General features: G+C 33.4%; 1 protein-coding gene across 3 annotated transcripts in view; it reads left to right on the forward strand.

Annotated features, from left to right (window-relative positions):
• Jmjd1c (jumonji domain containing 1C) overlaps positions 1-26,311 on the forward strand; it is a 246,981-nt gene that overhangs the window by 23,875 nt on the left and 196,795 nt on the right. Inside the window, exon 2 of one of the 3 annotated variants that reach the window (XM_058577933.1) lies at positions 18,883-18,930. The exons of 1 other annotated variant lie outside the window; for it this stretch is intronic. In XM_058577933.1, the coding sequence (XP_058433916.1) occupies positions 18,883-18,930 (48 nt within the window). Of the gene's footprint in view, positions 1-18,882; positions 18,933-26,311 lie in introns of those variants that run through there. One more of the 3 variants, XM_058577938.1, reaches the window with a different exon arrangement.

The raw sequence follows: 26,311 nt of genomic DNA on the forward strand, positions 1-26,311 counted from the left end.
GAATAAAATGTTTGTTATTGTATTAGAATTATGTCATTATTGATATCAAAATTATAGAGAATATTATATGAAGGAAAAATACATACATACAAAAATTGCCAAAGGGAATCCCTCCCCCCAAATAGTTAGTGTATTTTCTCTCCTTTTTTAAAAATGTTTTTATGTTCTTAAGGTGACTTTTTTTTTATCATCTTCCTCATATCCCCAGTATGGATTTCTTCTTAAAACCTATAATGTTTGGTAAATTAATTGATCATCTAAATTTTAAAGATTCATACATAACAAATGCTATTTCAGGGGTGGCTGCCATTAGTTAAATATATAAAGTACATCATAAGCCATGGTACTTTTTAACCATGATGTTGTAAAGTTATTTTAAAATCTGTATTTTGAAGGAAATAATATAAGTGAAAGAACCACTAAGACATCAAATTAATATTTTTATACTTGATGATCTGTATTTTAACTGTGCCAAATCAGGAATTGGGACAAGGTAACTATATGGCTGGTTTCTCATCTTTTTAAAGTTTTATTTTATTTTGTTACTGGGGATCAAACCCTATGTACAAACTCTACCACTATGCTCTACCCCCAGCTCAAATCTTTTACTTTTAGGAAAAATATCTTTCTAAATTTGATTCTTACAGTAAGGCTTTTTCTAAAATCAGTAAATTAGTGGGGAAAGAAAAGAAGTAACTTTAATTTAAAATTTAATGACAGTTTTTCCCTGTGATTTGAGATTATTTAAATATATATGTTTTAATTGTAGATGGACATAATATCTTTATTTTATTTATTTTTATGTGGTGCTGAGGATTGAATCTAGTGCCTCACACATGCTAGGCAACACTGTACCATTGAGCTACATACAACCCCAGCCCCTTGTTTTGAGATTTTTATAAGTATAGTAATCTGTTTCTAAAATATCATGTTTTCAGAATGATTTTACGTCTAGTGTTTAACAGTGTCTTTTATGTTTAAGAAAGTCTTTTCTTTTTTTCTTAATTTTTTAATTCTTTAATTTTTATTCCAATTTGTTATATGATAGTAGAATGCATTACAATTCATAATACACATATAGAGCATCATTTTTTGTATCTCTGGTTATACAAAGTATATTTACAACATTTGTGTCTTCATACATGTACTTTAGGGTAATGATGTCCATCTCATTCCAGCATCTTTTCTACCTCCCCATTCCCCTCCTCATCCCCTCCCACCCTTTTGCCCTATCTAGAGTTCGTCTATTCCTCCCACACTCGCCCTCCCTACCCCACAAAGAATCAGCCTCCTTATATCAGAGAAGACATTCAACATTTGGTTTTTTGGGATTGGCTAACTTAGCATTATATTCTCCAACTCCATCCATTTACCTGCAAATGCCATGATTTCATTCTCTTTTATTGCTGAGTAATAATCCATTGTGTATATGTACAACAGCTTCTTTATCCATTTGTCTACTGAAAGGGCATCAGGAATTGGGACAAAGGTAACTATATGGCTGGTTTCTAATCTTCTTTAAGTTTTATTTGAGGTTGGTGTGGGGACTCACTGTTTTGGCCAAACTAGTCTCAAAACTCTTGGGCTCTAGTGATCCTCCCAATTCTGTCTTAGACTCCGTCCCAAGTAGTTGGTGCTACAAGTGTGCACCACCAGGCTTAAGGAATTCTTAAATGCATTGTGTGTCATATATCCTTTTATATCTTATTGAAAAATAAAGAAATACAGAAAAACAATGTAGAAAAATACTGCCTATCAGAGCTTTTAACCTTGTGTGTGATTTTGTTTGTTTTTGGTTCTGAAAATTGAACCCAGAGCCTCTCAAATGCTACGCATGTGCTCTGAGTTATATGCCCAGATATATGTGTGTGTGTGTGTGTGTGTCTCCTCACTTATGTAGTAAGCATATATTCAATCGGACTATGTTCTTGGTGTTTGAAAGTTTTCAAATTCAAGAATATTTATAAAAGGATGAATTTCAGTGAAGGGCATGTATTTATTTTTACAGTGTGCACTATTATAAAACATTTAACCTCTCTTCAACTTTGACACATTTGTTGTCTGATGTGCAATTTGTATACTGTGTTAGAGAATTTTATCACTTGTTATTTCTTATCGATTGTATAGAGGGTTTTCATCCATAAGATCTAAACTACCACTGAACTTTATATTCTGTTTTAAGATTCATCTAAAAATTTTGGGATTCTGGCCTCCTCTTTATTTAAATTTTTTATATAATTTCAAAACACTAATAATAATTTCATGTCAGTTAACAGGAAATATTTGTAATTGTTCATTCTAACTATATACCTATATTTTACTACAGGTTTCTATCTTCTATTTATGTACTTGCCTGATCAGACAAATTACTAAATCACTATTGTAAATAGAATGACAGTAAGTATTTAGTGCCTCTTGCATATAGTTCTGGGTGTTTAAATTTATGCAGAGTAGGAACCTTGGAAAAATACTTTGAGATTGGTGTGTTTATGCTCTGGTTTGAAAGGTGTTGCTTAAAAGTTCATGTGTTAGAAACAATAGCCAAATCATATGTTATTGGTATTGTTAAGTATGGGGTCTTTCAGAGGTAATTAGGTTTAGATGAAGTCATGAAAATAGGGCTCTGAAATGATTAGTGGCTACTAGTATGCTTGCTCTATCATAGCTGCCATGCTGTCCCTTTTACTATGTTATGAAGCAGCAAGAAGATAAATGAGCAGAAGCTGATGCCATGGTCTTAGACTTGCCAATGTCCAGAATTGTTAACCAAATAAACTAAGATTCTATGGAAATTCCTGAGCCTTAGGGATGACAACAGAAAATGGACCGAGATAGTAAAGTACCATAGCTATAGACTTGGAAATAGCTGCAAAAGGATTTCTAACATACTGATTGCATACAGATCTGAAAAATATTTGTTATTCTGTTGCAGATTTGAATGTGGTCTTATAATAACCCTCCAATCCATCATTACTTTTATTTTTTAGCAAAGAAAATCAAGTACTAAGTGTTTGCTTTTAGTGATCAGAGCAGTTTGTGCTTTTTTTTTTTTAAGAAATCCTAGTCTTTAAGTCTGGTATCATGATTTGCAGGTCTGAAGCGATAAATCTAGATTACTCAAGTTAATGCATTTAATATTACTTAGAGATAGTACTTGAGCAAATTGCTTTAAAATAACACTGATCTTTTATATGTTTTATATGAAAACATGCTTTCTTCATTTCAACTTTATCACATTATGATGTATCTGATAATGGTATAATGTCCAAATGTGTAAGAAGTAAAACTCAACAACAGAAGAACAACCCAACTTAATATGTTCTTTCTCAGAAGAACATAAAAACAGATGGCCAATAAACACATGAAAAGCTTCTTAGTATTGTAAGAAATGAAAATCAAAACCACCATGAACTTCCACTTATTAAAATAGCTAAAATTAAAAATAAAAAAAGACTAACTAACCAAGAAACAAACAAACAAACCTAAAATCCCTGGAAAATATCAGCATTGGCAAGGATATGGAGAAATTGGAACCTTCATACATTGTTCGTGGGTATGTAAAATGTTGTGGAAAGCCGTTTTCAGCTATTCCTCAAAAAGTTAAATGTGGAATTTACTATATGACTCAGAAATTTCACTCCTAGATATATATCAAAAAGAATTGAAAACAGATTCAAACAGATACTAATATGCCAGATGTTTATTGTAGCATTTTTATAATAGTCAAAAGGCAGAAAATAACTCAATTGTCTAATAGACAAATGGATAAAATGAGATTTCACATACACAGACACACATCCACACACTTTGGGATGTTACTCAGCTATAAAAAGAAATGAAAGTTCTGATTCAGGCAATGGTGAAACCCTTAAAAATAGTACACTAAGCAAAATAAGCCAGAATCAAAAGACAAATATTGTATGATTTCACTTATGTGAAGTATCTAGAATAGGCAAATTCATAGAATCACAAAAGATTAGACTGAGGGGAGAGGATAATTAGGAGTTACTGCTTGATGGACTTAAGTTTTTTTCTATTTGGAGTGATGAAAAATTTTGGAAACAAATAGTAGTGGTGGTTGCTTAACAGTGAGAAAGTCACTAGTGCCACTAAATTATGCATTTAAAAATGATAAACCACTTTTTGTCTCTCTTTCTCACCACTCTCTCTCTCTTACACCACAATTAAAAAAAAAAGAAGAAGAAAGAAAGAAAGAAAGAAAGAAAGAAATCCACCTGGATACCTGTTCGTATTATAAATTGCCCTCACTTTCATATGGAACATGGAATGGCAAAATCTTAAAAAAGTGACTATGAGGTAGCCCTTCCTCAAGTTCCACTACTTTTTTTGTCATGGGAATCAAATTCAAAAAGCATATTTATTGTTCAGTTGTTTTCTATGCAAAAAGCAGCATATAGTTTTTTTAATTTATGTTTTAGTTGTAGTTGGACACAATACCTTTATTATATTTACTCATTTTTATGTGGTGCTGAGGATCGAACCCAGGGCCTTGCACATGTGAGGCGAGTGCTCTATCACTGAGCTACAATCCCAGCCCACAGCATATAGTTTGAGAGTCAGGTACAACACTATTTAATGTCCATTGACTAGGTGAAAAGGAGAGACTGATGCTTTGAAGAGATAGAAATAGTGTTCATATCCTGAAGAAAAGTGCTGATTAAAAGGTGTACCAGGTAGAGGGAATTTTGTAATAAAATGTGCGAAAAAGGTAGATTTATCAGTTGATACAGGAACTTGGGCAAATGGCAATTTGTTTTTCTTTTATATTACTTTATTGTAGTTAAGATGTTTTTGTAATAAAACATCTTTTTGATCTCAAAAATTGTTAGTTGCATTTTATATTTACACTTAACCACTTACTTTTTAACTTTTTTTATTTTAAAACTTAACTATTTATCTGTTAGGATTGCCTGAAATAAACTATTGTAGTCTGGTATAATTAACAAATAAAAAATTCCCACAGTTTTTGCAGGCCAAAAGTTCAGGATCAAGACAGCTTCAAGGTTGGTTTCTGGTGTAGAGATTCTTCCTGGTTTACAAACAACTGCCTTCTCCTTTTGTCCTAGCATATCCGTTCTACTCTGTCAGTGTGTTGGGAGTTGGGGGAGTTTGGCTCTCTTACTGTCTTCTAATTGTACCAGTTTTAGTCAGTTTTCAGATTAGGGTCCAACCCTTTTGACTTCTTTGGTTCTTAATTACCTCCTTAAGAGAAATATAGCATTGTTATGGTTTGAACCTTAAGTGACCCCAAAGGCACATGTGCTGAATACTAGTTTCCAGCCTGTGGTGCTGTTGGAAGGTGGTGGAACCTTTGGTGGTGAGGGGCAATGGAAGGAACATAGGTCATTGGGAGTGCGCCCTTGAAGTAAATATTGGAATTCTGGCCTCTTTCTTTGCTTTCCAGTCACCATGAGCTAAGCAGTTCCTGTTCCATCATGGATTCCTCACCATGATATTGATTTGCCTTTGTCACAGGCTCAAAGAGACAGAGCCAAGTGACCATAGACTGAAATCACAGAAACTGAATCAAAATAAATCTTTTCTCCTTATAAATTGTTCAAGGATTTCGTCACAGATATAGGAAGCTGATTGACATAGGCAACAACATATGAATTTTGGGAATGGAAAGGAATGTAATTCAGTCCATAGCAGTTACCAACAAAGTAAAAATGTATAGATCAATTATTGTAAAACAAACACCTTTATAACCATTGTTCAGATCAAGGCATAGAACATTACCAAGCACCCCAGAAAATTTCCCAGTTCTACTTTCTCAATCATCATAACTTTCCTTCTACTTAGAAATAATTGCTGACCAAATTTTTATGTCAATAATTTTTTTGCTTTGCTGTAGTTTTGCCATTTAAATTTGCACATGTACTGAGCAGTGTCTGTAAGATCAACTTTATTTCTCTCCTTTTTCATTCTGGTTACTGGTTATTTGTGTCTTCCTGGGTTTTGTTTTGTTTTTGTTTCCTGTCAAGATTTTTAATCTGTTTTACTCATCTTTTCAAAAAAAGAAAGTTTTGGTTTTGTCAGTCTTCCTTATTGGATGTTTGTTTTGTACTTTATTTCTGTAGTTCTTTTTCTAATTTCTTGAGGGTGGAGTGTTTGTTCATTGTTTTTGGTTCTTTTCTAAATATGTGCATTAAAGACTTTACATTTCCCATATTTCTTTAGTTATATTCTGCAAATTTTTGATATGTAGTACTTTTGTTAACATTTGATTGTATGGGGATATTTGTAAGTAATTTTTGTCATTTACTGATTCTTTTGAGTTTTCTTCATGTTAATGTCTTATGTGCTTAGTTCTCTTTGATTTTGTGCTGTGACCTGTATTTGAAAAGTTAATCATGTTCTCTTTTTCCAGAGAGGATTTGTGTTTTCTGCAGGTGCTTGCTGACAAGAGAAGTTTGATTATCTCTGATTGCCTTATCCTCATTATGATTTGAGATTTTTTCTGAGCCACATTGATTATTTAAAAGCTGGACTGCAAACCATATAAAAACTGATTAACTTCTGGGTCATTCTTGCTCTTGGGGTACAGCCTTTTGGAAATCTAACCCAATTAATTAGTTTATCATGGTCTTTATCTTTGGTGGACTCTAGATTTGGACTTTGTTAAATCTATTCTGGAGAAGTGACAATTGATTGTCTTTCAACCTCACAGCGAAAAGTAACTGATAGTGCTTTGCTTATTTATATTTCTGTGTTTCTTAACTTTTATTTCTTGGCTCAATAATTGCTATATGTCTTAGTAGTTTTGGGCTTAAAAATCCCACCACCTAAAATATGTTTTATGGAGATTTTTCATTGTCATGGGGGTAGTGGTGGTCTGAAATATACAGGAAGCAAAAAACTCCTTCATGATATTCTTGCAATCATTTGTTTACATATGTCTTTTCAACAGGGTGGTCTTTTATTGTTTGTAATTCAGCTAATGGTAGTGTCAGCTAATGGTAGTGTCTGATATATAATAAGCATATAGAAATTGGTGGTTTGGGCATGGATTTAAAAAAAAAAAACAAATAAAAAACCTGTAGACCTATTTTTCCCTTGAGCCATCAAGGAAAAATGAGGCTAAAAGGATACTTGTTTTATTTCTTGTAATATTTTAAGTAATAAAATTCAGTGTTATTATTATTGGTAATGGAAAATTGTGGAGTAATCTTGTAATAACAACTTAGTATCTCTTAAGTGTTATTTACATGAGATTAATTTAAAATTATATATAGGATAGATTGTTATTTCATCAGGGTGCTTGGTATAAGTATCTTATGCTATGGCAACTTTCAGATTGCGGTCCACAGCATTACCAGGGAAGTTATTAGAAATGCAAATTCTTTGGTCCTATCTCAGATCTTTTGAGTCAGAAACTATGAAGGTGATTTAATATTCTGTGTTTTAAAAATCCTCAGTGGGATTTTGATGCATGTAGAAATATTTGAGCTACTATGATAGAATAAAAACAATATGATTTTGATGTAGGATCCTTAAAAGCTAAACATTAGCTAAACATTATTTATCTTTCTGTGATAATATTCTTGGAAAATATGTAACATAGTGCCAGACTTCCATCTTTTTTTTTTTTTTTAGAATTAAATTGTAAGTCTTAAAAACTGTAGTAAAGGATAATGGAACAGAGTTATGACCTTGAGTAGTTCATTGAAAAATAAAAACTTGTCTTGTGTTACCCAGGAAAATGATGTGATTACTTACTTATTCTGGTTAAATGTTATTACTAGCTTACATTTGTCTTGCAGTATTGCCAGAGGAGTGGATTGTTTAGGATCCAACTTAGAACTAAGTTTGAAAGGAAATAATTTACACATACCAATATGATAGAAGTTCTTTATGTAATTGCAGAAATGGTTTTATCGTCCATCTGTTTCTCCTAGTTAATAATTGATTTTTTGTTTGTTTGTTTGTTTTTTGGTACTGGGGATTGAACTTGGGGGCGCTCAACCACTGAGCCATGTCTCCAGCTCCTTTTTTGTATTTTATGTAGAGGCAGTGTGTTGCTAAGTTTCTCCCTAAGTTGTTGGGGCTGGCTTTGAACTCTGGATCCTCTTGCCTCAGCCGCCTGAGCCACTGGGATTACAAGTGTGCACCACTGTGTCTGGAAATGTTGATGTTTTTAAATGAGGTACGAGATTCTTAATGTTATATGAAAGTGTTAACATTAACCTTTTTAAAAAATTTTTTTAGTTGTCAATGGACTTTATTGATATGCGATACTGAGAATTGAACCCAGTGCCTCATACATGCTAGGCAAACACTCTACCATCGAGCTACAACCCCAACCCCAACCTTAAAAAAAAAAATATATATATATATATATATATATATATATATATATATATATATATATATAATCTGTAAATGGACACAATACCTTTAGTTTTATATATATTTTTAAATGTGGTGCTGAGGATTGAACCCAGTGCCTTCCACATACGATGTGAGCACTCTACCACTGAACTACAACCTCATCCCCCTTAACCTTTTTTTAAAAAAAAAAAGCTTCAAATAGTGCTTGATCATTCAAATTTGTTTCCCTAATTCCTTGAGGGCCATAGGACAAAGAATTTTAATTCTTTCTTTTATTAAAAAATTGAGTGCTGGCAGTTGAACCCAGAGCCTCTTATAAGCTAAGCACCCACTCTACCACTGAATTCTCTACCTTCATCCCCTTAGCAAATTGTTTTAATCCAGGATTTAAAATCATCTGTTCATAATTGTCAATCTTACATAAAAGGGCATATTTTAAATCTTTAGCATTATTTTTTTCTCTATTTATATGATTATATTAAAAAATTGGCATCATTTTATTTAACTGCATAGCATTCTCAAAGGCAAAAGTGATTAACCCTTAAATTTATACTTAATATTTTTTATCTTAAAAAAAAAAAAAAGCAGAGCCAAGTGTGGTGGCACATACCTGTAACTTAGTTGCTCTGGAGGTTGAGGCAGAAGGATGGCATGTTCCAAGAAGCCTTAGCAATTTAATGAGACCCTGTCTCAAATTTAAAAAGGGCTGGGAATATAGCTTAATGGTAAAATGCCCCTGGGTTTGTTTAATCCCTGATACTCCCTCCCCCGAAAAACCCTGTAATTTAGTATACCTCACCCATATATACAAACACTTAAGCACACCTCTTGTAATATTGTTTAATTCTTGGTCACCTGTTGTATTCAACACTTGTTTAAATAATTAGTTAAGTTCTCTGAATCATAGGCTATGGAATGTTTTTAGTATGATAGGGGTAAAAAGAGAAATTTGAATAGTAGGTGACATTAGGCACTGAGATCACAAAAAAACTGAATGTTCCTGTGACAAGTTTAGTTTAACAGTATATCTTCTTGTAAACTCAGTGTGAATGTGAATTAGTTGCAGTATGAATCTCTCACTGAATTAAGTGACCTACTAATATTTTCAGACTCGTAAAAAAGTTCGTACTTGGAATTATTTTTTGTTAAAATTATCCTTAAATTTTCATTTGGATATACAGCACCTTTTGTAGTGTGAAATTTAAAATTATTTAGTTTTTTTTTAGATAGAAAATGGAATTTCATAAACATACTTGATGAACATAGTTAACAAAATTTTAGGTGAAAAGGAAAATAAATATTTTAAAGCATTTTTAAATGTGAATTCTGTGATAAGAAAGGGGTAGACTTCTATAATTTATCACAAAGATAAGTTATGTTTCATTACTTATGTAAAGTAGAGTTCTTTGTTTAGTTTCTTATAGTGCTTGGGCAAATTGTGTAGTTCCATTGATTGGTTCCATGCAATGGTAATCTGACCTTTAGCAGATGTTTGATAAATTGCCAGCACAGCATGATCACCCAACTAGACAGTTTCTTCTTTGTTATTTGACAGGCCCCTCATGGTTTAGTAAAATGACAAAGAAATGCTCAAACTTTTATTTATAATATCAAAAGATTTGTAAATTAATAACTCATTGAAAAATATTGATAAAATTATGTTTTTTGTCCAAATCATGGATTGAATTCAAGTAATTTAAAAAATACAGTATTAAAAAATCTGAAGAAAATTTTAAATGTTGAATGAATACTATTTTGAGAGTAAAATATTATTTATTGAAATTGTTATTTAGGCTTGATGTGTTTCCCCCACCACCCATTATATTTGCCTTGTACAATTTAAACATTATTTCAGGTTAATCTTATTTTAATGTTCTTAATAAATATCTTCTTTAGTTGTAAGTATGTATTTAAAAATATAGATTTCTTAATAGTGATTGAATGCACCCCAGAGCAATTAACCTATATGGAACTTGAATTCATGTTAAAGCCTATAATCTGAAATACAGTATTTTTTAGACATGTAATGGGTTCAGCCTCAGACTTGTGGGAATTCAGCAAGAACACTGTAGGCTCTGTTTTAGTCAACTTCATAGATTGAGTGTACAGGAAAGGGGGAAAGGAGTTCCTTAATGTTTGCAATATAAATGATGAATCAGCAGTACCAGCAGTTGTCATACTGGATGTTTTTCTGATTTTCCATAGGGCATTGCAGTTCTTTTTCATTGTGTTCTATATGGAATGAAAGATTTTAAGAAAATTTTAAATATTATAATCTTACATGGTTTTGTAGCCATTTTGTAAGTCTTAATGCTTATATACTAAATTAACTTCTAAGGTTTATGATTTGTAAAATGTTGCTGTGCATATCACCTTTAAAAAATAAAAAAGATTTTTTTGTGTGTACTGGAAATTGAAAAGAGTGTGTGTTGGAGGCTCATCTATATCCCCAGCCCTTTTATTGTTTTGAGAGTCTTGCTAAATTCCCACGCTGACCTGAACTTGGGATACATCAAATTAGCCTTCCAAGTTGCAGGGATTACAGGCATGTGCACCTGGGCCAAGCTAAAAAAGGTGTTTATAAACATCGTTTTCAGTATCAGGAGTTTAAGAATATGCTAAAACTAAAATTTAAAGATCAAACACCCTATGATACAGGTTTGCTAAATTCACATGGATCAAACTAATTTATAAAAGGTTTAAGTTGACAATTACTTTGCTAGTAATGTTATCACATCATAATGACACTTTTAAATTAGTACTTTCTCTTAAAAGTCACAAGATTTTATGACATGGGAAGGAACATGTAATTTAGAGGACTGCTGGCTTTTAAAGATAATGGATAGATATTACTCCCCCAACATTGAAAAGAAACAAAGAAATAGATATGGCACTAAAATTTATAATTCTGAACTGTATGTATCTGATCTGTACTTGTGATGGTATGTACTAATAGTAAAGTCATTTTATATAAAGAAATTACAGTCTTAAGTGAGGTTTTCTAAGTAACCATGTTTTTATACACAGTCTTGCTGCTGCATGTTTACAATATCTTAAGAGGGTATTAAATTTAGAGTAGGCAGCAGCACATAATGCAAAAATGCATTTAATTAAATTCATTCTTCAGGTCTTGTCAGGCCAACTTGTTGTTTGCTAACTCATTCAACAAAACTAAATTTTTTCCTTCTAGTTTTGGAATAATTTAATTATATATATTTTGATAGGCTGACTTTCTTGTGTTTAGGTTCTTCTTGTTTTTTTATTATTATTTTAGTTGCAGTTGGACTCAACACCTTTGTTTTATTTATTTTTATGTGATGCTGAGGATAGAACCCAGGATGCTAGGCGAACGCTCTACCTACCTCTGAGCCACAAACCCAGCCCCTCTTCTTGTATTTTTAAATACTAGAATCACACTCATATTTTGGGCAGAGTACTTGCATTATTTAAGTCATGAGAAAATTGTGTGGAAACAAAATCTAGTCTTATGATCTTATTTGGCTTTAGATCTCTAAATTGAATTTTTTTAGTAACACTAAGAATTAAATGCACTTTTTGTAGTTAAAGAGAAACTGTTCACAAAGTTAAGCAAAATTTTCTTATTTTTTAATAATTTTTAAAGAATATATAGTATTCATAGTATATATACACCCACTCCTTGAGTGGTACAGGGAATTGAACTATGAGCCCAGTTCCCCCACACCCTTTTAAATGTTTAAGTCTTGATGTTACTAGAGATGAGATCTTTTGGCAGGGAAATTATTAGAAATGAGGCCAAACTGAATTATTGGGAGCATATACAAGGCAAGAGTATATCTGGGACTCCTATTGAAGGGAGACAATACTGATCAAAAGGAGATAATAAGCTGCTACTGGAACAAAAGAAGTGGGCTAGCTTTTTATATTAACTTGCTGGAGTGGCCTAGGGCCTATATTTATATTGGACATGAGTGTGTGTGTTCCCTGCCCCCAAGAAATTTCTTCTTTGTCAAAAATAGGTAGGCATCAGTAATTATTTCAGTGTACTCTCATGGTCCATCCTGGTCCTTGCAATAGGCATCAGTAATTATTGCAGTGTACTCTCATGGTCCATCCTGGTCCTTGCAATAAGATTGTTAAAACATGTGAGAAGAAAAAGGAAAGAGGAAGGAAAAATATGCATGCTGATTTTAAGGGATGACAGTTAAGGATGTTAAAGCCTTTGCTAGTAATGTTATCACATCATAATGACACTTTCAAATTAGTACTCTCTCTTAAAAGCCTCAGGTTTTTTCCCCCATCCTTTCCACATATAGTTCTTTTAACGGATGAGAGATCAGGAGCTAAGACTTCAGGTTTTTTTCTGTCCCCATCGTAGTCCTTAACTGTCTCCATAGTAAAAATTATTAAGTCTCTCAATAGGAATTTATTTAGCAATTATTTCTTAGTTGTTATTCTGATGTGTGCTCTGTTTTACCCTTTTCCTTATTTCTTTTAATTTTTTAAATCATGTCATACATAATTAACTCTGATTTTTTAAAAATACAGCTTTATCTACTCATGTAGTTACCACTGTTTTAGTCAGCTATTTCACTGCTGGGACCAAAATATCAAACAAGAATACTTAGCAAAAAAGTTTATTTATTGCTCATGGTTTCAGAGGTCTCAGTCTATAGATGGCTGACTCCATTGCTTGGGGCCTGAGGTGAGGTAGAACATCATGGCTGAAGGTTGTGGCAGAGGAAAGAAGCCCAGGACATCATGCCAGGAGAGACTGTTCCCCTTACCATGGACAAAATGTAAACCTTAAAGGCACACCCTGAGTGACCCACCTGTACCAGCCACACTCTACCTACCTTACAGTTACTACAAAGGTAATCCCTCTCAGGGGATCAGTGCACTAATTAGGGTCTCAAAATTCAATCATTTTACCTTTAAACTTTCTTGAATTGTCTCACATGAGCTTTTGGGGACACCTCAGATCTAAACTGTAACAACCACTCAGATCAAATACAAAATGTTTTTTATCTCACCATACTTAAATCTGGTACCTTTTCCTAATCTATGTTGCCTCTTTATTCTAGTAATCTAAATTCTGTCACTGAATATGAGATTTGCCTCTGCCTGTTGTTGAATTTTATATAAATGGGATCCATTTTTTAAACTCAGTATACTTGTGAGTTTTATACTATATTAGTTTCCTAAGCCTGCCATAACAAACCCACCACAAACTTGGTGATTTGAAACAGTAGAAAGTTACTTTCTCAAAAGTTGTGGAGGCCAGAATTCTAAATCAAAGTATTGGCATCACCTCCTTCTGAAGTCTCCAGGGAAAATTTCTTCCTTGCTCTTTGTGAAAGTGTAACTGAGTCCCAACTTGTGTTCTTCCAAATTGTGAGAGAATACTTTTTTCTTTTTTAAGCCATCAAGTTTTTTGGTGATTTGTTATAGCAATCCTAAAATATAAATTTATCCATGGTATTCTATTTTCTAGTACTTCATTATTTTTATTGCTATGTAATATTCCATTGTATGACTAGATCACTGTTCAGCTCCTCTTCAAATGGTGGTCATTTGGAGTTTGTTCCCAGTTTTTGGCTTTTGAATAAAGGTATATTTACTTTTAAAGTTTAGCCATTCTGATGGTTTGTTAGTTATTTGACTATAATTTTAATTTGTATATCCTTGATGAATAATATGATAATGTTTTCCATAAATCTTAGATATATGTTCTCCTTCTGGAAGTATCCAATCATGTCTTTTGCCCATTTAAAAAGTTGTGTTGTCTTTTTCTCTTTGATTTATAGGAGGTCCTTATATGGATATATAAGTCCTTGACAACAGGCCTGAGATGAGTGAAGCAAGTGAGGCATCTAAGATGCAAATTTAAGGAGACAACCACTCTTAACTTCCTTTCTTGGTGATTGCATTTCACCAAAGCATCCCTCTGACTCCCTCTAATTCAAGATTATCCAAATATTAAATTATCCGAAAGGCTGTCATATATTAAATAATAACCCCTCTGTTATTCTGACATCTTAGGCCTCTCTCTCTCCCCCCTCTTCCTCCCTCCCTCTCTCCCTCTCTCTCCCTCCCTCTCCCTCCCTCTCCCTCCCTCTCCCTCCCTCTCTCTCCCTCTCTCTCTCTCCCCCTCCTCTCTCTCTCTCTCTCTCTCACACACACACACATCCTGAAACTCATCCCCAATTGATATATACTTTTTTTTTTTTCTTATTTTGGTCGTTGCCATCCAAAAAGTATGCTCTGTGAGAACTGTGTGTGGCCTTGTTTTTGTCCACTCCTGTTTACCCAGTCCCTAGAGCAGTGTGTGGCACATAATAGGGCTTTAATAAACATTTGACTATTATTATTTTTTTTAAAGAGAGAATATTTATTTTTTAGTTTTCGGCAGACACAACATCTTTGTATGTGGTGCTGAGGATCAAACCCGGGCCGCACGCATGCCAGCCGAGCGTGCTACCGCTTGAGCCACATCCCCAGCCCCAATATTTAACTATTATTAAAAATAGGGAAGCTTAGGTAGGAAGATTTCATTTTTTAAGAATGTGGGAGGGGCTGGGTTTTTGTCTCATAGGTAGAGTGCTTGCCTCATATGTGTGAGGCTTTGGGTTCGATCCTCAGCACCGCACATAAATAAAATAAAGGTCCGTCAACAACTAAAAAATTTTTTTAAAAAAAGAGGGGGGTGGAATAATTATTTAAAAAAAAAAAAAAAGTTCGGGCATGGTGGTGCACACCTGTAATCCCAGGGACTCAGGAGGCTGAGACGGATCTTGAGTTCAAAGCCAGCTTCAGCTACTTAATAAGGCCCTAAGTAACTTAATAAGACTCTGCCTCAAAATAAAAAATATAAAGGACTGGGGACGTGTTTCAGTGGTTAAGCAACCCTGGGTTCAATCCCCAGTACCAAAAGAAAAAAAAGTGGGGGTATCATTTTAAGCATGCTAGTTGTATGAAGGGACTTGTACACACAGATAAGCTATTGAATGAGGTCAGGAAATAGCAAACATTTTCTGTACAGGAATAAAAAATAAATATTACATTCTTTGCAGGCCTTACACTTAAACCTTGTCACAACCGCTTAACTAGGATGCTGAAGTGAGGAAGCTTTTATGGATAATAAATGAATGAAGCAGTGTTTCAGTAAAAAACAAAACAAGTGATTGGCTTGAGGGCCATAACTTGCTGATCTCTGGACTTGGTGATGAAGAGCTTGTAAGACTTACAAGTTGATTGATATATAGGTATTCTAGGAAAATTAATCTAGTAAAAGCTGGAAGGAGTTCTGCTGTTGTAGCTCATACTTTCTCTTATTCTTTTTGTTCTAGTTATTGAAAAAATTTTTCTGTCTCATTTTCTAAACCTTCTATTGTGGTTTTCAGTGGTAGAGTGCTTGCCTGGCAGATATGAAGCACTGGGTTCTGCCCTCATCACCATATAAAAATAAATAAATAAAGATATTGTGTCTGTCCATCTACAACTAAAAAAAATAGCTGGAGGCCAAAGAAAAAATTAGGCTATATGAAGCTTATTATGAGACACTACTATACTGAATGCTTTATGTAAATTGTTTAATCTTCTGTTATCTCCTTCCCCCCACTGCCCTTTTGGTACTGGGGATTGAACCCAAGGGTGCTTTAAGCACCAAGCCACATCCCCAGCCCTTTTTATTTTTTGAGACAGGTTCTTGTAAAGTTTCTGAGGGACTCCCAAGAATTGCTTGAAACTGGTCTTGAACTTCTTATCCTGCCTCAGTCTCTGAGTCACAGATTACAGGCACGCACCACCACTCCAGTTTTAGGATTATTATTAATTTTTTATGTCTTGTTAATCTAATAGTATCCTTATTCTACCCTCAAACTCGACTGAGGCGTGGCTAGATAGTGGATATAGAATTCTGGAGTAAAGATTGGAAATTATTTTTCTTCAGAAATTTCCAGGTATTGATACGCGTCTTTCAGATTCTGATCTTAGTTTTGAAAAGTCAGATGATAGTCTTCTTTTTGCTGTTTTATATGAAAGAAGTTGGTGGTATCTTTTCTTGTCTGCTTTGGAAAGGTCACAATAATGCCCTTAGATGTATAATGTCTTTCATTCATTGTTTTTAGCTATTGGGAGTTGCTTTTTTTAGTTTGGCAATTTATGAGTTTGACTTCTGGAAATTTTTCTAAATTATTTCTAAATTTCACTACTTTCTGAATTATTCATTCATTCATTCATTCATTGCTCTTTTCTGAAATGTTTGTGACCAGATAGTAAATCATACTTTCTCTTATTCTTTTTGTTCTAGTTATTGAGAAAAATTTTCCGTCTAATTTTCTAAACCTTCTATTGTGGTTTTCATTTTTCTATCAATATTTAGTTTCCTAAAACCCTTTTTTGTTCTCCAAATGGTCATACACACACAGAGACAAACACACACACACAGTTTAGTTGTAGAAAGTCACAATACCTTTATTTTATTTGTTTGTTTTTTGGTGGTGCTGGGGATTGAAACCAGTGCATTTGAGACAGGCACTCTACCAACTGAGCTATATCCCCAGCCTAATACCTTTATTTTATTTGTTTTTATTTCTCTGTGGTGCCAGGGATTGACCCCAGTGCCTCACGCATGCTAGGGAAGCACTCTATCACCGAGCCACAACCCTGACCCCAAATGGTCATTTTTAAAAAGATATTTTGGTTTTTAGTTGTAATTGGACACAATACCTTTGTTTTATTTATTTTAATGTGGTGCTGAGGATCGAACCCAGCGCCTCACGCTCTACCACTGAGCCACAAATGGTCATTTTTTGATGATGACTTTTCTGGTTTTGTTACTTCTTAGATAATATTAATATTAGTTTTCTTCATTTGTTTCCCTTCTCCTTTGTTTTCTTCCAGTCACATTTTTTTCTCTATGTGTGTTTTAATTTCTCTTGTTTTATATTTAATGTTTTCTTCACATGAAATATCTGATAATTCTCATTATTAATATTTAATAGGTAACAGTAAAAAAGCAATTTGGAACTCTGAACATGTGATGATGAATGTAAATTTAATCTTATCTATTTGAAATCAAGTGATTTCCTTAGAAAATCTGGTGTCTTTGTATTTAGCTCTTTTAGCTTAAACTGGTCAGATTTCCCAAAGAAATCGACCTTTTTCTTGCTTGACTTTCCAAGTTTCTACCATTGAAGAAAGAAGACTGGGAGGGAGGGGAGGGTCTTGTCATAGACTTATTTCATTAGAAAACTTTCACCTAGTCTTCCTGTTTCAGTAATAATCTCTGCCCTTGACCTGATTTAATAGGCTTCTGAATTCAGAGAACTGCTGTTAACCTTCTCTAAGAAACAAATTTCTACCAAAATGAGAGAGGAAGTGTTGTTAGGCTAAAAGTAAGAAAGAGATGATTGAGTCTGGCCGCTGCTAAGTCAGACTACTGTTAGTTTTTCTGTTGGCCTTAATTTACCCACAATTAACTTTTGAGCCTTTGGGGGCTTCTCTGTTATAAATTGAAGAGTTTGTCAGCGTTCCTCATCCACAGTTTAGATTTATTTCATTAAGCCAGCTACCACTATTATTTCTGTTATTTTAATATTGGCCTATTCTGTTCATTTTCTAATTTGTCACATCTTGGAATCCTCATCATCTAACATGTTAATAATTATTCTCAACTTTGAGTCCTATGTTCATTTCATAGTCTGAGTTTTGTATCATCTGAGTATTTTGAGTAAAGCATAAGAGATCAGTGACATATATTTGAAGTTATTCTGTTTTATTTTAGTTTTTAGTTAATGTTGTGAGTTATGGTTGTTTATCCACCTGTGATTATCTAGTTGTGCTCTTTTTAATGGGAGCTCACATTTTATCATTTTACTCATATATTCAGAATCTTACCCCACAAATTTTGCTTTTAAAAATGTCTAGTGTATTATTCACACTAGCCTATAACACTAAGAAGAAATGTATTGATAGTGAAAATTTAGCATTGATTGTAGTAAAATAAAATTTACTCTTGGATAACCTTTTTCTTAATGCTTTCAAGCCTTCTTGCAAATATCGTTTTGGACTTTTGGTAGGTTAGTATTAATGGATCAGTAGGAGCCTTTAAGACTTCTTTTATGTATATTTTCTAGAAAATATTCTTTTCAGTTGGGCATGGTGGCACTTGCCACAGTTTTAATTACTTGGCTGAGGTAGGAGGATCATCAGTTTGAAGCCAGCCTGGGAAAAATAAAATAGGACTAGGGATATAGCTCAGTGGTAGAGTGCTTGCCTAATTGGTGCAAGGCCCTGGGTTCCATCCCTAGTACTAGAAAAGAGAAATAAAACATCATTTTTGTTTCCAAAAACAGTTCATTTTAGAGATTGTTTTTATTTTCTGTGCTGTTTTAAACATATTGAAAGTGCATGCCTAATTCAGGCCTTTGATTATTTAGACTTTGTAGACAAAATCTAATTTAGAAATTGGCTAGGTATTCCCTTGCTGTCTTCTTTTCTCATTTCAACTTCATTTACTTTTTAACTATGTTTCTTTACCTTTTCCAGTTTTCTACTCAATTCTCCTTGGTGGAGAAGATGGATGCAAAGCAGGAGGTGTGAGTAGTTCTTTATTCTCTCTGCATCTGTTAATATTACATCATCTTTCCCATGTAATATTCCTGTTTCTTCTTAGTTCATCCTCTTACATTTATGCAGCCAGTGGACCTATATGATTTTCCTTTTTTGGTTAATGAAATTTAGTTTATTCTGGCAATGTTCTTAGAAGATTTATAGTAATTTGTGAACATTCTTATGTTTTCCTCTTTCCATATGTTCTTTTTAAAATCTGACATCAGAAAACTGTTACCACATTGTTTCATTCACTCATTCCTTTCATTTATTTAGTCCACCAATATTTAATAAGTTCCTAATAAATCACATTGGAAAATCAATTTTGATAATATCTCACTTTTATTATTAGGGTTCATACTTTATAGGAAATATCACCTCCCATTTCTGTTAGAATTAATCACATCTATATAATTTAAAACTGTAACTTTTGCTTTGTTATTTCCTATCCATATTATAAAGAAGTATTTTCTTTTGGAGGTATGTGTGGTGTAAAAGTAGACTCAGGCTTGAGTTCTGGCTCTACCATATGTTGAGTATATAATGTTGGGTTAATCACATCATATTTCTGGGTCATAGAGCGCTCTCTGTAAAAAAAAAAATACTTAAGAACTTACTTACTGGATTGAACTGAGAAAGTTGATGATAAAAATGAAATGAGAGAATGTAAATACATATACTGTATGAAATTAAATTTAAAATGGTGTACAGTGGTAATATTTCTGTAAGGATTGTTATCCTTATATATGGATTGTTATTTATTTTGTAGCCTTTTTGAAATACGGTAATTCTTCTTGAGAGCAAGAACTGTATCATAGTGATCCTTATCGATTATGACTGTTAAATAGCAAGGACTCTGGCTTTTGCAAGGGGAAAACTCTAGTTAAAGTTGAGAGTCTATGGAGGCCATGGTGATAGAGTTGGCAGGACCCAATATCAGATAGTAATAAGTTAGAAAGAAAAAGAAAGATCTCCATAGGGATTTTTCTCTAAGTGCTGAACTAATAAGCCCATGTGCTTTAAGAAGTTGCACAAATGTATAAGGAAAAAAAAAACACCTGAAAAGAGAGGAATATTGCCAAAACTCACCTGAGTTTGGAATGGTTTTGTTCCCAATAGTTTTTGTGACTAACCTCATAATTTACAGGACATTGAGAAGAGTACTCAGAAGAGTTTATAATGGGAAGAAAAATTTAGCCCTAGACTAAAATTTGCGCTGGCTTAACCTAAAAAAAAAAAATCTTGAAAATGAGACCCAAAAGTATCAAACTGTTTCTAAGCAATTTAACTGCATCTCAGGGGAAGTTGTGGGTGCAGGGAACAAAACCTAATGTAGGCATTAAAAAAAAATGCAGTAGTACATGAAAAAGTAACATTATAATGCTTAACATTAAGGTAAAAATTACCAAACAACCGCAGAAGCGGGAAAATAACCCCATAATAGGCAGAGAGGGGATCTCATACAGAAACAACCCCAAAAGGACATAGATGATAGAATTAGTAGACATGGATATTAAACAGAGGATGACTTAAAAGAAGGATTGAATTTTGGATACTTGAGATCTATAAAGATATTTTTTAAAAATCAAATACAAATTGAAATTCTGGAAGTGAAAACTAAAATGTGTAAGAGATAAAAAGTACATTGGATGGATTTAGAACACATAAGGGATAGTAGTCCCCCATTATCTATAGGATATATCCTTTAAGACTTTCAGTAGATATCTGAAAACAGAGATGGTACCCAACCCTGTATTCAAGTATTATCATGCCACAAAGTCAATCTTTTAACCTAGATGGCTACTAATGGATGTGTAGCATATATAGTGTGGATACACTGGATGAAGGGATGGTTCATGATAGAAAGGGATGATACACAATTTTACATAATACTCAAAATGGCATGCAGTACAAAACTTTTTAGTTTCTTTCTGGAATTTTCTGTGTCATATTTTTGTACCACAGTTGATTATAGGTAACTGTGAAACCATAGAAAATGAACCTACACTTGGGGAGCACAACTATTGACTTACATAAAATACGTTTAAAAAAAATTTTTTTTTAGTTGTAGTTGGATACAATATCTTTATTTATTTTTATGTGGTGCTGAGGATCGAACCCAGTGCCTCATGCATGCAAAGCAAGTGCTCTATCATTGAGCTACAACCCCAGCCCCATAAAATATATTTTAAAATCATTTCATTCTTTTTTTAATGTGGCTACTAGAACATAATTATATAAATTAAAATACAATTCTAAAAAATATTCAGTTAATACAAAAAAGGCAGAGAGAAAGGAACAGCTGAAAAAAGAGGCAAAGAACACGTAATTTGATAGATTGAACCATACTAATAATTACACTAAATGGTAATAGTGTAATTATTAGTAGTCTTGAACTCTATAGTTGAACATGCTAGAATCTCAGTTCTGGCAGAGATTGTCAGCATTGATATAAGAAAAAAAAAAGTAAGATCCAACAGTTTGTGGTTCATCAGAAATTTACCAGATAGATTTAAAGTGAATGATATAATGCACTAATTAAAAAAATGAATGGAAATATATATATATATATATAACCATGTAAAATAATATGCACGTATGTACTGTGGCTGAAGTACTTAAGAAAATATCAGAAAAGTGGAACAATTAAAGATTGACAAAACAATCACATATATATGCATCTAACAGCATGGCTTCAAAATGCTTGAAGCAAAATTTTTTAGTTGAAGACTTTTTAACACCAGCAGTTGGTAAGACAAACCAGTAAAAAACTAGCAAAGAAGAGCTGTGGCTTGTTGGTAGTAGAGTGCTTGCCTATCATGTGTGAGACACTGGATTTGACCCTCAGCACCACATAAAAATCAATAAAATAAAGGTGTTGTGTTAATCTACAATAAAAAATAAATATTTTTAAAAACTAGCAAAGAAAGCCGGGAACCATGGCACATACACCTGTAATCCCAGCAGCTCGGGAGACTGAGGCAGGAGGATTTTGAGTTTAAAGCCAGCCTCAGCAATTTAGCGAGACCCTAAGCAACTTAGTGAGAACCCTGTCTCTAAATTAAAAAGTACAAAATAGGGCTGGGGATATGGCTCAGTGTTCGAGTGCCCGAGTTCAATCCCTGGTACCAAAACAAACAAACAAAAAAACAACCTAGCAAAAGATATTGAGGATTTGAAAAATCCGTCAATCACCTTGACTTAATTAATATTGTCTTGGTCCATTCAGGCTACTATCAAAATACCTTAAAACTGAATCTATACAACAAATTTTCTTCTCACAATTATGTAGCCATGGACCTCCAAGACCAAGGTGTTGGCAGATTTGGTGTCTAGTGAAGGCCCACTTTGTAGTTTTTATAGTCCCTTTTTGGAATGTTATCATGTGATTGAAGGGACCGGGAAACCCTCTGAGGCCAATCTCATTTGTGAGTAATCTCATTTTTCATTTATTGAAATTTTAACCTTTTCAATTTTAGAGGGATACAAATGTTCAGAGCATAGCAGATATTTATAGAACACTACCTCAAAGCTTCATGATGCACATTATTTTTTAGTACACCTGGTATATTCATCATGGGGGGTCATAAACAAATCTAAAGAAACTTTAAAGGGTGGAAATAATACAAGAATGTGTTCTTGAGCCACAATGGAATTAAATTAAGATCAAAACAGTATTATCTCTAGGAAAAAGATATTGAGATATTAAACAATATACTTCTAGATAATCTGTTGGCCAAAGGAGAAATCTCAAGGAAAGTCAGAAATCATTTGAACTGAATGATTATGAAAATATACTAAATCACAATGTGGGTGTATCTTCACAAGGATTAGAGAGAAATGTATAAATTTAAATGCTTATATTAGAAAGAATTTTTAAAAGTCAGTGACCTAAAATTCTACCTTAAGAGAGAAAGATCAATTTAAGCCCAAATTAAGAATAAGGGGAATAAAGTTATGAATAGAAGCCAATAAAATAGAAAATAAAAGGAAAAGATGGAGTGAACTATACCAAGATGACAATTTTTACCTATCGGGTAGTCTCCCCGGATGTCGGATACTTCCCCCCAGGCAGATAACACATCCAATTAGTGAGCCTGTGGAAGCACTCTCACAAGTTGTTTATTGAAACCCAAAATGGTACAACTGTCTGTAGTAGTTTGAAATATCTAGCTAAATTAAATACTTATTCTTTGGTGTAGGAAAGCCTATTCCTAGGAGTAGAATATCTCCAAAATAGTTTGGCTAAAATACAAAATTACATGTGCATAGACTATATTCATATCCACACCATTTGTATTAGCAAAAGACAGAAACACTCCAAATATCTCTTAATATGGTTCTGACTGAATGAAAAATGATTCATGTATTAAATTAGATGTTATGCAGACATAAATGTAAATAAATATTTACTCTGCCATGATTACTAAATACACGTTTAAGTAAAAATACAGCAAAATGAGTAAGAAGTATGCTGCTGTTTATCTATAAATAAACTGGAGTGTGTGTCCATGTTATATATGTTCTGTCTCTACTTTTGTTTTTTAAAATTAGGAATTGTAATTAACACTGTAGGCTACAGGGATAGAAGGAATAGCTAAATGTCTCTGAATGTACCTTGTTTTCTGATGTAAAATGAACATATAAGTGTTGTACATAATTCTAAAAAGTTTTTATCAAAAAAAGCCCTAAAAGTAAAAAACATAGTGTACAAAGAAGCTGAAGTGGTATAACCATAGGAAGCAACTATTATAAGTGATTTTAAGGGCTGGGGATGTGGCTCAAGCAGTAGCGCGCTCGCGTGGCATGCATGCAGCCTGGGTTCGATCCTCAGCACCACAAAAAACAAAGATGTTGTGTCTGCCAAAAACTAAAAAAAATAAAATAAAATATTAAAATTTTCTCTCTCTCTTTAAAAAAATGACTTTAAAACGTAGTAATTTGATTATATATGCCTAGTGGATTATACCCTGAGGATAAAGAACTGAGATAAAAATCTTAGATGATTTTCACTAATTATAGTGTTGGTATTATTACTAGACCTATGTATATGTGTTGTGTGACAAAGCAAATAAGATTTAATTATGTTGGTGTCATTGGATAGCAGAATTATCAAGAAGGGAGAAACTATATAGAAATAATGAGGCTAAAAACCCATGTAGAATTTTATTTGGAACCATAGATATAAAGTCATGCTAACTGACCACTATCTAAAGGCCTAGAAAAAGCAACTATCTCAGGAGTAATGAGTACCCCTAGCATCCAAGTTGTTTGTATGCTGTTTCCCATTTTCCTTGAATATATGGTTGATTTCTGGTCTGAAGCAGGAAATGGACAAGGTTATCCGTATTCACAATATGGAATCAAGGAAGCTATTAAGACATTACCAAAGACTCAAGAGCTATTTGAAGATTCTTTCTATGGCCACGATAGACAATATGACAGCAGAGGCTCCTTTGTGATTCAGTGGTAGAACATGTGTTTCTGTGGATGATGCCCTGGGTTCAACCACTGGCACCAGTGAAACAGAATTGGCAGCAATAGGCTTAACAGCTTCAGAGATTTGAAATTCATTTGTTTGAATTCAGAGAGTTTGTAATGACCTCTTCCTTAAAAAACAAACACACATTACTCACCATTTTAGAAAATTAGGATACTAGCTTATTATTTTAAAAAACTCATAAAAATTAGACGTATAGCCTCATGGATAGCAAAGATTTGAAGAGGGGATTTTTACTTAATAGATATATTTCAGAAAGTTAATGATAATATTCTAATACAGTTAGAATGTTACTATTTTACAAAATAGCTCTTGGTGAAAGATTGGATAGACAGCAATCATCTTTGTCTGCTGTTATCACACAAAGATATAATCAGACAATACTCACACAAATATATAATCAGACAATATGCCTCTTGATAACACAGTACTATGTGTGACTTTTTTCTCTAACAACCCTGACTTTAATTAAGACTCTAGATTGAACAGTTACAGGAAATACAAGGACAGTGGAGCATGTTTTAAAATGGCATAGAGGAATAGTCAGCACAATACAGATAATTGAAGGCTATATGGGACAAATGACTTGATTTCCTAAACAATAAAATTGCAGGGGGAAGAGAGGAGGTAAAACCTATAAATAAAAACAGATGTGTAGCTGTGTCTGGTGTGGTGCCCATAATCCCAGTGACTCCAGAGACTGATACAGGAAGATCACAAGTTCGAGGTTGTTCTCAGTAATTTAGTAGGACCCTGCTTCAAAATAAAAAAATAAGGGGGTGGGGGCGTTTCTGGTGATTTAGCTCAGTGGTAGAGCTCTCCTGCGTTCTGGGTTCAGTCCTAAGGAACACATACACAAACAAATTTAAGAGGCATATCAACTAATGGAAATAAGTGGACCTTATTTGGGTTCTAATTAAACAAACCCCCAAACAAACAAAACACCCAATCTGGAAAACTTAAATGCTGGCGGATTGCAGTTTAAGATATATATATATATATATATATAAAATGGTTGGAACAAAATTAACCGTGACTTGAAAATTGTTGCAGCTTAATGATTATGAGTACACAGGAATCTATTGTTATTGGTTTTTTTTTTTTTTTAATATAAGAACAATTTTTTTTTTTTCAAAATAGCTTTTCATATTACTGACAGTATTCTGGCATGTTGAATAACTGAAGATTTATTTATAAACTAAAGTACGTACAGTTTTCACACTCTTGGTGAAGAACCATGGATTAAAATATGAGACTTTTGTTTGAAGACCGGTTATTTATTCAATTAAAGAATTATAGTTGATTAAGAATGAAAGATCAAAGGCGTTCTTTTTAACTGGGTTTTTTTATCAAAATTCAGTCCCGGTATTCGATTGTTAAAATAGAATGTTACTGAAAAAATACATTTTAATATAGCCCTGTAAAATCTTTCTGTAACTGAAAATGTAAATTTCTGTGAAACTGAGATATGTCACTAATTGTTGCCTTCCTTCCCCTTCCACCTCTTTTTTCCTTTTCTTGTGTTTTTGTTCTTGAATTCAGGGAAAGTCTTTAAGTGTTTCCACAAGATATAAATAAAACCCTGTGCTCCAGTGCCCCCTTGTGCCTATTGTGAAAAGGTGTCAGTAGTTTCTTTACTAAAAAATTGGGTGGGCTGTCTTTGCTAAGATTTCTCTAGAAACAAAACATTTTTGACTTTGTAAATAAGTTTCTATGTCCTCATCAGAAATTCCTGGGACAAAAGATTCATCACCATTTCATTTTAGAGCATGCTTATCTGTTAATGCTCTTTCTGCTGAAGTTTTGCAGTATTTACAGTTGTATATCATCTGTGTATGTGTATGTATGCGTGCACGTACTGGTACT

The sequence above is a fragment of the Marmota monax genome, unplaced genomic scaffold (genome assembly GCF_021218885.2).
Source record: "Marmota monax isolate L192 unplaced genomic scaffold, Marmota_monax_Labrador192_F-V1.1 WCK01_AAM20220418_F8-fsc00019, whole genome shotgun sequence".
Lineage (NCBI taxonomy): Eukaryota > Metazoa > Chordata > Mammalia > Rodentia > Sciuridae > Marmota > Marmota monax.